The 12500-nt window shown below is 34.4% G+C and overlaps 1 protein-coding gene across 1 annotated transcript in view; it reads right to left on the bottom strand.

The window, feature by feature from the left end:
• The window catches only part of LOC127625532 (antiviral innate immune response receptor RIG-I-like), a 23059-nt gene that overhangs the window by 572 nt on the left and 9987 nt on the right, over positions 1 to 12500 (bottom strand). The window contains 4 exon segments of the mRNA XM_052100848.1: positions 4305 to 4475; positions 4615 to 4702; positions 4824 to 4969; positions 8042 to 8177. Coding sequence (XP_051956808.1) covers positions 4305 to 4475; positions 4615 to 4702; positions 4824 to 4969; positions 8042 to 8177 — 541 coding nt within the window.

Below are 12500 nucleotides of genomic sequence, written 5' to 3'. Positions count from 1 at the left end.
TTAGTATTTGTGTGTTAGTATTTGTGAGTGTGTTTGTGTGTATTTGTGTGTTAGTATTTATGAGTGTGTTTGTGTGTATTTGTGTGTTAGTATTTATGAGTGTGTTTGTGTGTATTTGTGTGTTAGTATTTGTGTGTTAGTATTTATGAGTGTGTTTGTGTGTATTTGTGTGTTAGTATTTGTGTGTTAGTATTTATGAGTGTGTTTGTGTGTATTTGTGTGTTAGTATTTGTGAGTGTGTTTGTGCGTATTTGTGTGTTAGTATTTGTGAGTGTGTTTGTGTGTATTTGTGTGTTAGTATTTGTGAGTGTATTTGTGTGTTAGTATGTGTGTTAGTATTTGTGTGTTAGTATTTGTGAGTGTGTTTGTGTGTATTTGTGTGTTAGTATTTATGAGTGTGTTTGTGTGTATTTGTGTGTTAGTATTTATGAGTGTGTTTGTGTGTATTTGTGTGTTAGTATTTGTGTCTTAGTATTTGTGAGTGTATTTGTGTGTATTCATGAGTCTATTTGTGTTTGTGTGTATTTGTGTGCGTATTTGTGTGTTAGTAATTGTGTGTTAGTATTTGTGTGTTAGTATTTGTGAGTGTGTTTGTGTGTATTTGTGTGTTAGTATTTATGAGTGTGTTTGTGTGTATTTGTGTGTTAGTATTTGTGAGTGTGTTTGTGTGTATTTGTGTGTTAGTATTTATGAGAGTGTTTGTGTGTATTTGTGTGTTAGTATTTGTGTGTATTTATGAGTGTATTTGTGAGAGTGTATTTGTGTGCGTGATTGTGTTTATATATTTGAGTGAATGTATTTGTGTTTGTGTGTATTTATGTGTTAGTATTTGCGTGTGCTTATTTGTGTGTTAGTATTTGTGAGTGTATTTGTGAGTGTATTTATGTATATATTTTAGTGTATGTATTTGTGTTTGTGTGTTAGTATTTGTGTGTGCTTATTTGTGTGTTAGTATTTGTGTGTTACTATTTGTGAGTGTATTTGTGTGTTAGTATTTTTGAGTTAGTATTTGTGAGTGTATTTGTGTGTTAGTATTTGAGTGTATGTATTTGTGTTTGTTTGTATTTGTGTGTTAGTATTTGTGAGTGTATTTGTGTGTATTCATGAGTCTATTTGTGTTTGTGTGTATTTGTGTGATAGTATTTGTGTGTGTATTTGTGTGTTAGTATTTGTGTGTTAGTATTTGTGAGTGTGTTTGTGTGTATTTGTGTGTTAGTATTTATGAGTGTGTTTGTGTGTATTTGTGTGTTAGTATTTGTGTGTATTTATGAGTGTATTTGTGTTTGTGTGTATTTGTGTGTTAGTATTTGTGAGAGTGTATTTGTGTGCGTGATTGTGTTTATATATTTGAGTGAATGTATTTGTGTTTGTGTGTATTTATGTGTTAGTATTTGCGTGTGCTTATTTGTGTGTTAGTATTTGTGAGTGTATTTGTGAGTGTATTTGTGTGTTATTATTTGTGAGTGTATTTATGTATATATTTTAGTGTATGTATTTGTGTTTGTGTGTTAGTATTTGTGTGTGCTTATTTGTGTGTTAGTATTTGTGAGTGTATTTGTGTTTTAGTATTTGTGTGTTACTATTTGTGAGTGTATTTGTGTGTTAGTATTTGTGTGTTAGTTTTTGTGTGTTAGTATTTGAGTGTATGTATTTGTGTTTGTGTGTATTTGTGTGTTAGTATTTGTGAGTGTATTTATGTATATATTTTAGTGTATGTATTTGTGTTTGTGTGTTAGTATTTGTGTGTGCTTATTTGTATGTTAGTATTTATGAGTGTATTTGTGTGTATATATTTGAGTGTATGTATTTGTGTTTGTGTGTATTTGTGTGTTAGTATTTGTGAGTGTATTTATGTATATATTTTAGTGTATGTATTTGTGAGTGTATCTGTGTGTTAGTTTTTGTGTGTGTTAGTATTTGTGAGTGTATTTGTGAGTGTATTTGTGTGTTAGTATTTGTGAGTGTATTTATGTATATATTTTAGTGTATGTATTTGTGAGTGTATCTGTGTGTTAGTTTTTGTGTGTGTTAGTATTTGTGAGTGTATTTGTGTGTTAGTATTTGTGAGTGTATTTGTGTGTTAGTTTTTGTGTGTTAGTATTTGTGAGTGTATTTGTGAGTGTATTTGTGTGTTAGTATTTGTGAGTGTATTTGTGTGTTAGTTTTTGTGTGTTAGTATTTGTGAGTGTATTTGTGTGTTAGTTTTTGTGTGTTAGTATTTATGAGTGTATTTGTGTGAGGGGTATTTGTTAGTGTGATTGTGTGTTAGTATTTGTGTGTTAGTATTTATGAGTTTGATTGTGTGTTAGTATTTATGAGTGTGTTTGTGTGTATTTTTGTGTTAGTATTTGTGAGTGTATTTGTGTGTTAGTATTTGTTAGTGTGTTTGTGTGTATTTGTGTGTTAGTATTTGTGAGTGTATTTGTGTATATATTTGTGTGTATATATTTGAGTGTATGTATTTGTGTGTTAGTATTTGTGAGTGTATTTATGAGTGTATTTGTGTGTATATATTTGAGTGTATGTATTTGTGTGTTAGTATTTGTGTGTTAGTATTTGTTAGTGTGTTTGTGTGTATTTGTGTGTTAGTATTTGTTAGTGTGTTTGTGTGTAGTATTTGTGAGTTAGTATTTGTGTGTATATATTTGAGTGTTATGTATTTGTGTGTTTATGAGTGTATTTGTAGTGTATTTGTGTGTATATATTTGAGTGTATGTATTTGTGTTATTATTTGTGTGTTAGTATTTGTGAGTGTATTTGTGTGTATATATTTGAGTGCATGTATTTGTGTGTTAGTATTTGTGTGTATTTATGAGTGTATTTGTGTGTTAGTATTTGAGTGTATGTATTTGTGTTTGTGTGTATTTGTGTGTTAGTATTTGTGAGTGTATTTATGTATATATTTTAGTGTATGTATTTGTGTTTGTATTTGTGTGTTAGTATTTGTGAGTGTATTTGTGTGTATATTTGTGTGTATATATTTGAGTGTATGTATTTGTGTTTATTTGTGTGTTAGTATTTGTGAGTGTATTTATGTGTGTGCTTATTTATGTGTGTATTTATGAGTGCATTTGTGTGTATATATTTAAGTGTATGTATTTGTGATTGTGTGTATTTGTATGTTTGTGTATTTATATGTATTTGTGTGTGTGTATTTGTGTGTATGGATTTGAGTGTATGTACCTGTATTTGTGATTGTGTGTATTTGTATGTTTGTGTTTTTTATATGTATTTGTGTGTATGTATTTGTATGTTTGTGTTTTTTATATGTATTTGTGTGTATGTATTTGTGAGTGTATTTATGTGTGTTTATTTGTGTTTGTGTATGTATTTGTGATTGTGTGTATTTGTTTGTGTTATTTATATGTATTTGTCTGTGTGTGTATTTTGTGAGTGCATTTATCTTTGTGTTTATTTCTGTTCTTGTGAGTGTATTTGTGTGTATGTATTTGTGAGTGTATTTATGTGTGTTTATTTGTGTTTGTGTATGTATTTGTGATTGTGTGTATTTGTTTGTGTTATTTATATGTATTTGTCTGTGTGTGTATTTGAGTGTATGTATTTGTGTGTGTATATTTGTGAGTGCATTTATCTTTGTGTTTATTTCTGTTCTTGTGAGTGTATTTGTGTGTATGTATTTGTGAGTGTATTTATGTGTGTTTATTTGTGTTTGTGTGTGTATTTGCTATCTATGTATTTGTGTGTGTGTATTTGTATGTTTGTGTGTATTTGTGTTTGTGTGTATGTTGTATTTGTGTTTGTGTGTATTTGTTTATTTGTGTGTATGTATTTGAGTGTATGTATGAGTGCATTTGTGTGTGTGTTTATTTGTGTTAGTGTTTATTTGTGTTTGTTTGTGTATTTGTGTGTTTTTATTTGTGAGTGTGTGTGTGTATTTTTGTGTCTGAATTTATGTGTGTGTATTTGTGTTTGTGTGTATTTGTGAGTTTATTTGTGTGTGTGTATTTATTTGTGTTTGTGTGTATTTGTGAGTTTATTTGTGTTTGTGTGTGTGTCTGGTGTATTTGTGAGTTTATTTGTGTGTGTGTGTGTGTGTGTGTATTTGTATGTAATTGCATGTGTGTCTGTGTGTATTTGTGAGTTTATTTGTGTTTGTGTGTATTTGTGTATGGATTTGGGTTATTTGTGTATTCGTGATTGTGTTTGTGTGTATGTATTTGTGTTTGTGTTTGTTTTTATTTAAGTTTGTATTTGTGAGTGTGTTTGTTTTATTTGTTTTTATGCGTGTGTGTATTTGTGTGTATATGTGTGTGAGAGGGAGATTGTGTATTTGTGTGTGTTACCTCTGACTTGCACCATCTTCACCACATTCCCGACATACTCATACATGAGCACCAGGTTGCATTGTGGGATATCGATGCCTTCATCAGCGACGGATGTGGCGATGAGTATCTTACTCTGATCAGAACTCTTGAACGAGTTCAGAACTCCTTTCTGACTGGTCATAGTCATTCCTGTACAACAACACAACTGCACACATCACATCTAAGAGTGGACAACACCACACAAGTCTAGGTTCTGATTAGCCTTACATAGAAACTCAGCATATGATATCTCCTCATTGCAAGTAAAGGTGTGTGTATGAAGTCTTACCCAAGTTTGATTTTCGTCCTTTTCCGATCAAAACTCCGGGTTCCAGGAACTTCAGGGAATCAATGTCTTCAATCCATTTTTTCATGGCCTTAAATGTGTGCACACATACACGTGAATGGCTTTAACACATTTACATTTGTCCATTTGACTTCAATGACTTCAGGCTACACCTTTGATGTGAGAAATGCAGACAGACAGGTTGAACTCACATCGGCGAGGGCACGTGTCCTGATGAACAGAACCGTGCGCGTCTGGTCATTGTTGTGATATTCTTCATCCAGAATTGACTTGAGCTCCATCAGTTTAGGGTTCAGCTGCCCCTCATTGACAAATAACAGCAAATGCGGCCGCTGGCCTGCAGCAGAGAAACACATTAAAACATTGAACTGAGTTAGAGTTAGATTAGAGTTAGAGTTAGAGTTAGCGTTAGACTTAGATTAGAGTAGAGTTAGAGTTAGATTAGAGTTAGAGCTAGATTAGAGTTAGATTAGAGTTAGATTAGAGTTAGAGTTAGATTAGAGTTAGAGTTAGAGTTAGATTAGAGTTAGATTAGAGTTAGAGTTAGATTAGGGTTAGAGTTAGATTAGAGTAGAGTTAGATTAGAGTTAGAGTTAGATTAGAGTTAGATTAGAGTTAGAGTTAGATTAGAGTTAGATTAGAGTTAGAGTTAGTTAGATTAGAGTTAGATTAGAGTTAGTTAGATTAGATTAGAGTTAGAGTTAGATTAGAGTTAGATTAGAGTTAGATTAGAGTAGAGTTAGAGTTAGCGTTAGACTTAGATTAGAGTAGAGTTAGATTAGAGTTAGAGTAGAGTTAGAGTTAGACTTAGATTAGAGTCAGAGTTAGATTAGAGTTAGATTAGAGTTAGAGTTAGCGTTAGACTTAGATTAGAGTAGAGTTAGAGTTAGATTAGAGTTAGAGTTAGACTTAGATTAGAGTCAGAGTTAGATTAGAGTTAGATCAGAGTTAGATTAGAGTTAGATTAGAGTTACAGTTAGAGTTAGACTTAGATTAGAGTCAGAGTTAGATCAGAGTTAGATTAGAGTTAGATTAGAGTTAGATTAGAGTTAGAGTTAGAGTTAGAGTAGAGTTAGAGTAGAGTTAGAGTTAGACTTAGATTAGAGTCAGAGTTAGATTAGAGTTAGATTAGAGTTAGAGTTAGATTAGAGTTAGATTAGAGTTATATTAGAGTTAGATCAGAGTTAGATTAGAGTTAGATTAGAGTTAGATTAGAGTTAGAGTTAGACTTAGATTAGAGTCAGAGTTAGATTAGAGTTAGATTAGAGTTAGATTAGAGTTAGAGTTAGACTTAGAGTTAGATTAGAGTTAGATTAGAGTTAGATTAGAGTACAGTTAGAGTTAGATTAGAGTTAGATTAGAGTTAGATTAGAGTTAGAGTTAGCGTTAGACTTAGATTAAAGTAGAGTTAGAGTTAGATTAGAGTCAGAGTTAGATTAGAGTTAGATTAGAGTTAGAGTTAGATTAGAGTTAGATTAGAGTTAGATTAGAGTTAGATCCGAGTTAGATTAGAGTTAGAGTTAGAGTTAGATTAGAGTTAGATTAGAGTTAGAGTTAGACTTAGATTAGAGTCAGAGTTAGATTAGAGTTAGATTAGAGTTAGAGTTAGATTAGAGTTAGACTTAGAGTTAGACTTAGAGTTAGATTAGAGTTAGATTAGAGTAGAGTTAGAGTTATATTAGAGTTAGATTAGAGTTAGAGTTAGAGTTAGATTAGAGTTAGAGTTAGAGTTAGCGTTAGACTTAGATTAAAGTAGAGTTAGAGTTAGATTAGAGTTAGAGTTAGACTTAGATTAGAATCAGAGTTAGATTAGAGTTAGATTAGAGTTAGAGTTAGATTAGAGTTAGAGTTAGACTTAGATTAGAGTCAGAGTTAGATTAGAGTTAGATTAGAGTCAGAGTTAGATTAGAGTTAGATCAGAGTTAGATTAGAGTTAGATCAGAGTTAGAGTTAGATTAGAGTTAGATTAGAGTTAGATTAGAGTTAGATTAGAGTTAGATTAGAGTAGAGTTAGAGTTAGATTAGAGTTAGAGTTAGCGTTAGACTTAGATTAAAGTAGAGTTAGAGTTAGATTAGAGTTAGAGTTAGACTTAGATTAGAGTCAGAGTTAGATTAGAGTTAGATTAGAGTTAGAGTTAGATTAGAGTTAGATTAGAGTTAGATCAGAGTTAGATCAGAGTTAGAGTTAGAGTTAGATTAGAGTTAGATTAGAGTTAGACTTAGATTAGAGTCAGAGTTAGATTAGAGTTAGATTAGAGTTAGAGTTAGATTAGAGTTAGAGTTAGATTAGAGTTAGATTAGAGTTAGATCAGAGTTAGATTAGAGTTAGATTAGAGTTAGAGTTAGATTAGAGTTAGATTAGAGTTAGAGTTAGACTTAGATTAGAGTCAGAGTTAGATTAGAGTTAGACTTAGAGTTAGATCAGAGTTAGATCAGAGTTAGATTAGAGTTAGAGTTAGATTAGAGTTAGAGTTAGATTAGAGTTAGACTTAGAGTTAGACTTAGAGTTAGATTAGAGTTAGATTAGAGTAGAGTTAGAGTTAGATTAGAGTTAGAGTTAGACTTAGATTAAAGTAGAGTTAGAGTTAGATTAGAGTTAGAGTTAGACTTAGATTAGAGTCAGAGTTAGATTAGAGTTAGATTAGAGTTAGAGTTAGAGTTAGACTAGAGTTAGAGTTAGACTTAGATTAGAGTCAGAGTTAGATTAGAGTTAGATTAGAGTTAGAGTTAGAGTTAGATTAGAGTTAGAGTTAGACTTAGATTAGAGTCAGAGTTAGATTAGAGTTAGATTAGAGTTAGAGTTAGAGTTAGATTAGAGTTAGAGTTAGATTAGAGTTAGATTAGAGTTAGATTAGAGTTAGAGTTAGATTAGAGTTAGATCAGAGTTAGATTAGAGTTAGAGTTAGATCAGAGTTAGATTAGAGTTAGATTAGAGTTAGAGTTAGATTAGAGTTAGAGTTAGATCAGAGTTAGATTAGAGTTAGATTAGAGTTAGAGTTAGAGTTAGATCAGAGTTAGATTAGAGTTAGATTAGAGTTAGAGTTAGATTAGAGTTAGAGTTAGATCAGAGTTAGATTAGAGTTAGATTAGAGTTAGAGTTAGATTAGAGTTAGAGTTAGATCAGAGTTAGATTAGAGTTAGATTAGAGTTAGAGTTAGATTAGAGTTAGATTAGAGTTAGAGTTAGATCAGAGTTAGATTAGAGTTAGATTAGAGTTAGAGTTAGATTAGAGTTAGATTAGAGTTAGATTAGAGTTAGATTAGAGTTAGAGTTAGAGTTAGAGTTAGAGTTAGAGTTAGAATTAGAGTTAACAGAGCAGTGCTGGGACACTGTGTTCAGATGTGTAATGAATCACTGTTGATTTTCACTGAGCAAACTGATCATGCAAATTATATAATCGATTATTTACTGTCAAACAAGGTGGTGAGTTTCCTCTCGATCTCATCGTAGCCGGCATTTCTGACCTGCTCAAAAAAAGCGTCCAGATAATCTAGCGCGTCTTTAGTCCGAGCGTCCTCGTTAATTATCAGAGCATCGTTATATTTCTGAGAAAGAATGAGACACAAGAAGAATCATTCAAACAATTCATTTCAGATCCTTGTTGAGGTACTATTGATTACTGAATATAGTATACAGATTTATTTACATAATGTTCATCATATTTTATAATTTTTTTTAGTCAGCAAAATATCAAAACAAAACCAAAGAAACAATTTATAATAATATGAATAATAATAAACCAAAACACCCCCAGTGTTGGGTGGAATGCATTACTAAGTAATTAAGTTACTTTTTCATAAAAAAAGTAAAGTAAGGGATTACTCTTAATGTTTCAGTAGTTTAATTACAGTTACTTCTGATGTAATTGATTAAATACTGTATAAACTCTCGAACAATTCTATATAAAACATTAGTGAAAATTAATGTCTAATGATAAAACATGTTTCTAATTTAACGCTGCCCCTTTAAATTCTTCTGTCTGACTATCTGTCTGTCTGTTTGTCTGCCTGTCTATATAGCTGTCTGTCTGTCTGTCTATCCACCTACGCCTATCTGTCTGTCTATCTATACGTTTGTCTGTCTGTCCGTCTATCTGTCTGTCTGTCTGTCTGTCTGTCTATCTGTCTGTCTGTCTGTGTGTCTATCTATCTATCTATCTGTCTGTCTATCTGTCTGTCTGTATATCTGTCTGTCTGTCTGTCTGTCTATCTATCTATCTGTCTGTCTGTCTGTCTGTCTGTCTATCTATCTGTCTGTCTGTCTGTCTGTCTGTGTGTCTATCTATCTATCTATCTGTCTGTCTGTCTGTCTGTCTGTCTGTGTGTCTATCTATCTATCTATCTATCTGTCTATCTGTCTGTCTGTCTGTCTGTCTGTCTATCTTTCTGTCTGTCTATCTTTCTGTCTGTCTGTCTATCAAATTCAAATTCAAAAATGCTTTATTGGCATGACTGTACATATTACAATATTGCCAAAGCTTGGAACACATAGAATGATTATAAAGACATCAAAATAATAAAGTATATAACTTAAAGTTAAATGTACAAATTAAATTCATTGTACAAATTAACATAGTAACAGATTACAATATCTGTGAACATTCGATACCACAGTGTTTTAACACATATATACACACACACACACACACACATACACACATTACGGAGGGTCACTGTGGTGGACAGTAGGGAAACACACTGAGGTCAGACACACACACACACACACACACACACATACACACACACATACATTACGGAGGGTCACTGTGCTGGACAGTAGGGAAACACACTGAGGTCAGACACACACACACACACACACACACACATACACACACACACACACACACACACACACACACACACACACACACACACGTATCTGGCAGCCAGTGCTGCTGTCTGTCCCTCTCCTAGTAAGGTCTTTATCTGATCTATTTCAGTCATGGCTGTAAAGTCCTGTATTAAGTCAGTGAGTTTGTTGAAGTACAGTTCTCTGACTGAGCTGTATTTGTGACAGTGAAGGAGGAAGTGTGTCTCTGTCTCGATCTCTCCTGTCCTACACTGAACACACACCCTTTGCTCTCGGGGTAACCAGCTCTTTCTGCGTCTGCCGGTCTCGATGGCGAGACTGTGTTCACTCAGCCTGTACTTGCTCAGGATCCGTCTCTGCTTTGTGTCTCTCACACTCTGGAGATATTCTGCCAATTCATAATTTGATTTCAAAGTTCGATAGAATTGTAATTTACTTTGTGTTTTAGTTTCCTGATCCCAATGTTCCAGATATGTATTTTTAGACTGTTTGATAATTTGGTTTATTCTGATGTGTGTGTGAGAAGCAGTGCTGGTCTGAGACTGGTTAGAGTTAGTCGGGTTAGTGAGTCTCAGGACCAGCTGACTGAGGAGACTCTTTTCGGGGTTCAGTTCTTGGGTTTGTAGTGCTTTAAAATATAGCGTTTCTGTGGGACTTGATTTTAGATGCATCCAGAATTTGAGGGATCTTTTTGCATATTAACAATCAATGGGAATCGGCCTAATTCTGCCCTGCATGCATTATTGGGTGTTTTCCTTTGTAGTTTTAGGATCATTTTGCAGAACTCTGTGTGTAGGGCTTCTGTTGGATGTCTGTCCCATCTAGTGTAGCTCTGATCACTGAGTGGACCCCAAACCTCACTTCCATACAGCTATGGGCTGAATTACACTATCAAAGATTTTACACCAGATTGGAATCGATAATTCAGTGTTTTGGAATTTCTTCTTAATTGCATATAGAGCTGTTCGAGCTTTATCTCTTAGAGCATTCACTGCCACACTGAAACTCCCTGATGCAGTGATGACCAGGCCGAGGTAAGTGTACTGCATCGTGTGCTCTAGGCCGGTGCTGCCTAGACTGAACTGGTGTCTGTGTTCCTGACATCTGGGCTTTTCTGAAAGACCATAATGTTGGTCTTTGTGAGGTTGACTGCCAGGGCCCAGTTCTGGCAGTAGTTCTGCAGCAGGTCCAGGTGCTGCTGTAGTCCCTGTGCAGTGGGTGACAGCAGCACCAGGTCGTCTGCGTACAGCAGGAGCTTGATGCTCCTGTCCTGTAGAGTGAGTCCAGGGGCTGTAGACTGCTCCAACTGCACCGCTAGTTCATTAATGTAGATGTTGAACAGCGTTGGACTCAGACTACAGCCCTGCCGCACTCCTCTCTTCTGGGTGAAGAGTTCTGTATGTTTGTTGCCAATTCGTATTGCACATTTGTTGTTCGAATATATTGATTTAATGATGTCATAGACTTTACCCCCTACACCACTTTGTAAAAGTTTGTAATATAATCCGTTGTGCCAAATAGAATCAAATGCTTTTTTGAAATCGACAAAGCATGCAAATATTTTCCCTTGTTTGGTCTGTTTTACGTGTTTATGGATTAGGGTGTGTAGGGTGTAAATGTGGTCAGTAGTTCTGTGATTTGGAACGAAGTCAATCTGACTCTTGCTCAGGACATTGTGTTCTTAAGGAAGTCTACAATTCTATTGTTTAAAATACTGCTAAATAACTTCCCCAGATTACTGCTCACACAAATGCCTCTGAAATTATTAGGGTCTAATTTATTTCCACTGTTATGAATTGGGGTAATCAGTCCTTGGCTCCAGACGTCAGGGAAACAGCCTGAACGAAGGACAGTGTTGAACAGTTTGAGCAGCGCCGCCTGCAGCTCCGGTGTGCTGTGTTTCAGCATCTCACTCAGAATGCTGTCACGACCACAAGATTTATTACCTTTCTGGTTTTTGAGTTTGTTTGTCAATTCTTCATGTGTGATTTGGAAGTCAAGTGGATTTTGATTATTTTTAATTGTCTCTTCATAAGTTTGTAGATTTTGTTGGATCAGATTATAATTGTCATTGAGTTGTTTTGATGGGATTTCTTTATATAAGTTTGCAAAATGATTTGTCCAGATTTCTCCATCTTGTATTGGTAGGTCTTGTGGTTTTGCTGTGCTCAGATTATTCCACATATCCCAGAACTGATTTTGATTTATTGAATGTTCTAATTCTTGTATACTTTTGGTCAGATGGTGTTGCTTCTTCACTCTAATCGTGTCTTTATATATTTTTAGTTTGGAAAAGTATTCAGTTCTTAAGTCAGTGTTGTTTGGTTCTTTATGTTTCAGATTTGATAATTTTCTAAGTTGTTTTCTTCATGTTTTGCAGTCTGAGTCAAACCATTTTTCATCTTTTGGAGTATTTTTAGTGTATTTTTTGCCTTTCTTTTTCAATTCACTTCTATGTGCTGCTTTTTTAAATATGTAATTGATTTCATTTGTGGCCGAATTAACACCATCTTTAGTTGTTTCAAATTTCAGATTTCAAAATTAGATTTTTTAGTTCTTCAGAACTGAGGGCTTGGACAAAAGTATCTGCGCTGTCCGAGCCCATCTGTATCTCTGCTGGACCTGATACATTTGGCAGGTTTCCAGTCTGTTTTGTTCTGGTGTGTCGTGTGTTTTGATATAGATGTTAGTTTGGTTATGGTCAGAAAGCGGAGTTTGCTGTTTGGCAGTGAATGCATTGAAGGAGGATGGGTCCATGTCAGTGATGGCATAGTCAACTACACTAGCTCCAAGACCTGAACAACACGTGAACCTCCCTAAAGAGTCCCCTCTGATCCTGCCGTTCAGTATGTACAGGCCTGAGGCTCGGCAGAGCTGCACCAACTCTCTACCGGTTTTATTTCCCGTCTGGTCAAGGTTGTTTCTCGGTGGAAGTTTTCTTGTGAGACTCGGGGGGTTCTGGCCAAAGACATATTCATTGCCCTTTGGATCTACATCATCAGGTTCAGATCCAGTTCTTGCATTAAAGTCTCCACACAACAGCACGTTTCCCTGGGCCT

The sequence above is a fragment of the Xyrauchen texanus genome, chromosome 31, assembly GCF_025860055.1.
Source record: "Xyrauchen texanus isolate HMW12.3.18 chromosome 31, RBS_HiC_50CHRs, whole genome shotgun sequence".
NCBI classification, from domain to species: Eukaryota; Metazoa; Chordata; class Actinopteri; order Cypriniformes; family Catostomidae; genus Xyrauchen; species Xyrauchen texanus.
The sequence above is the reverse complement of the archived record's forward strand: the minus strand, read 5'-3'. Positions and strand labels throughout refer to the sequence as shown.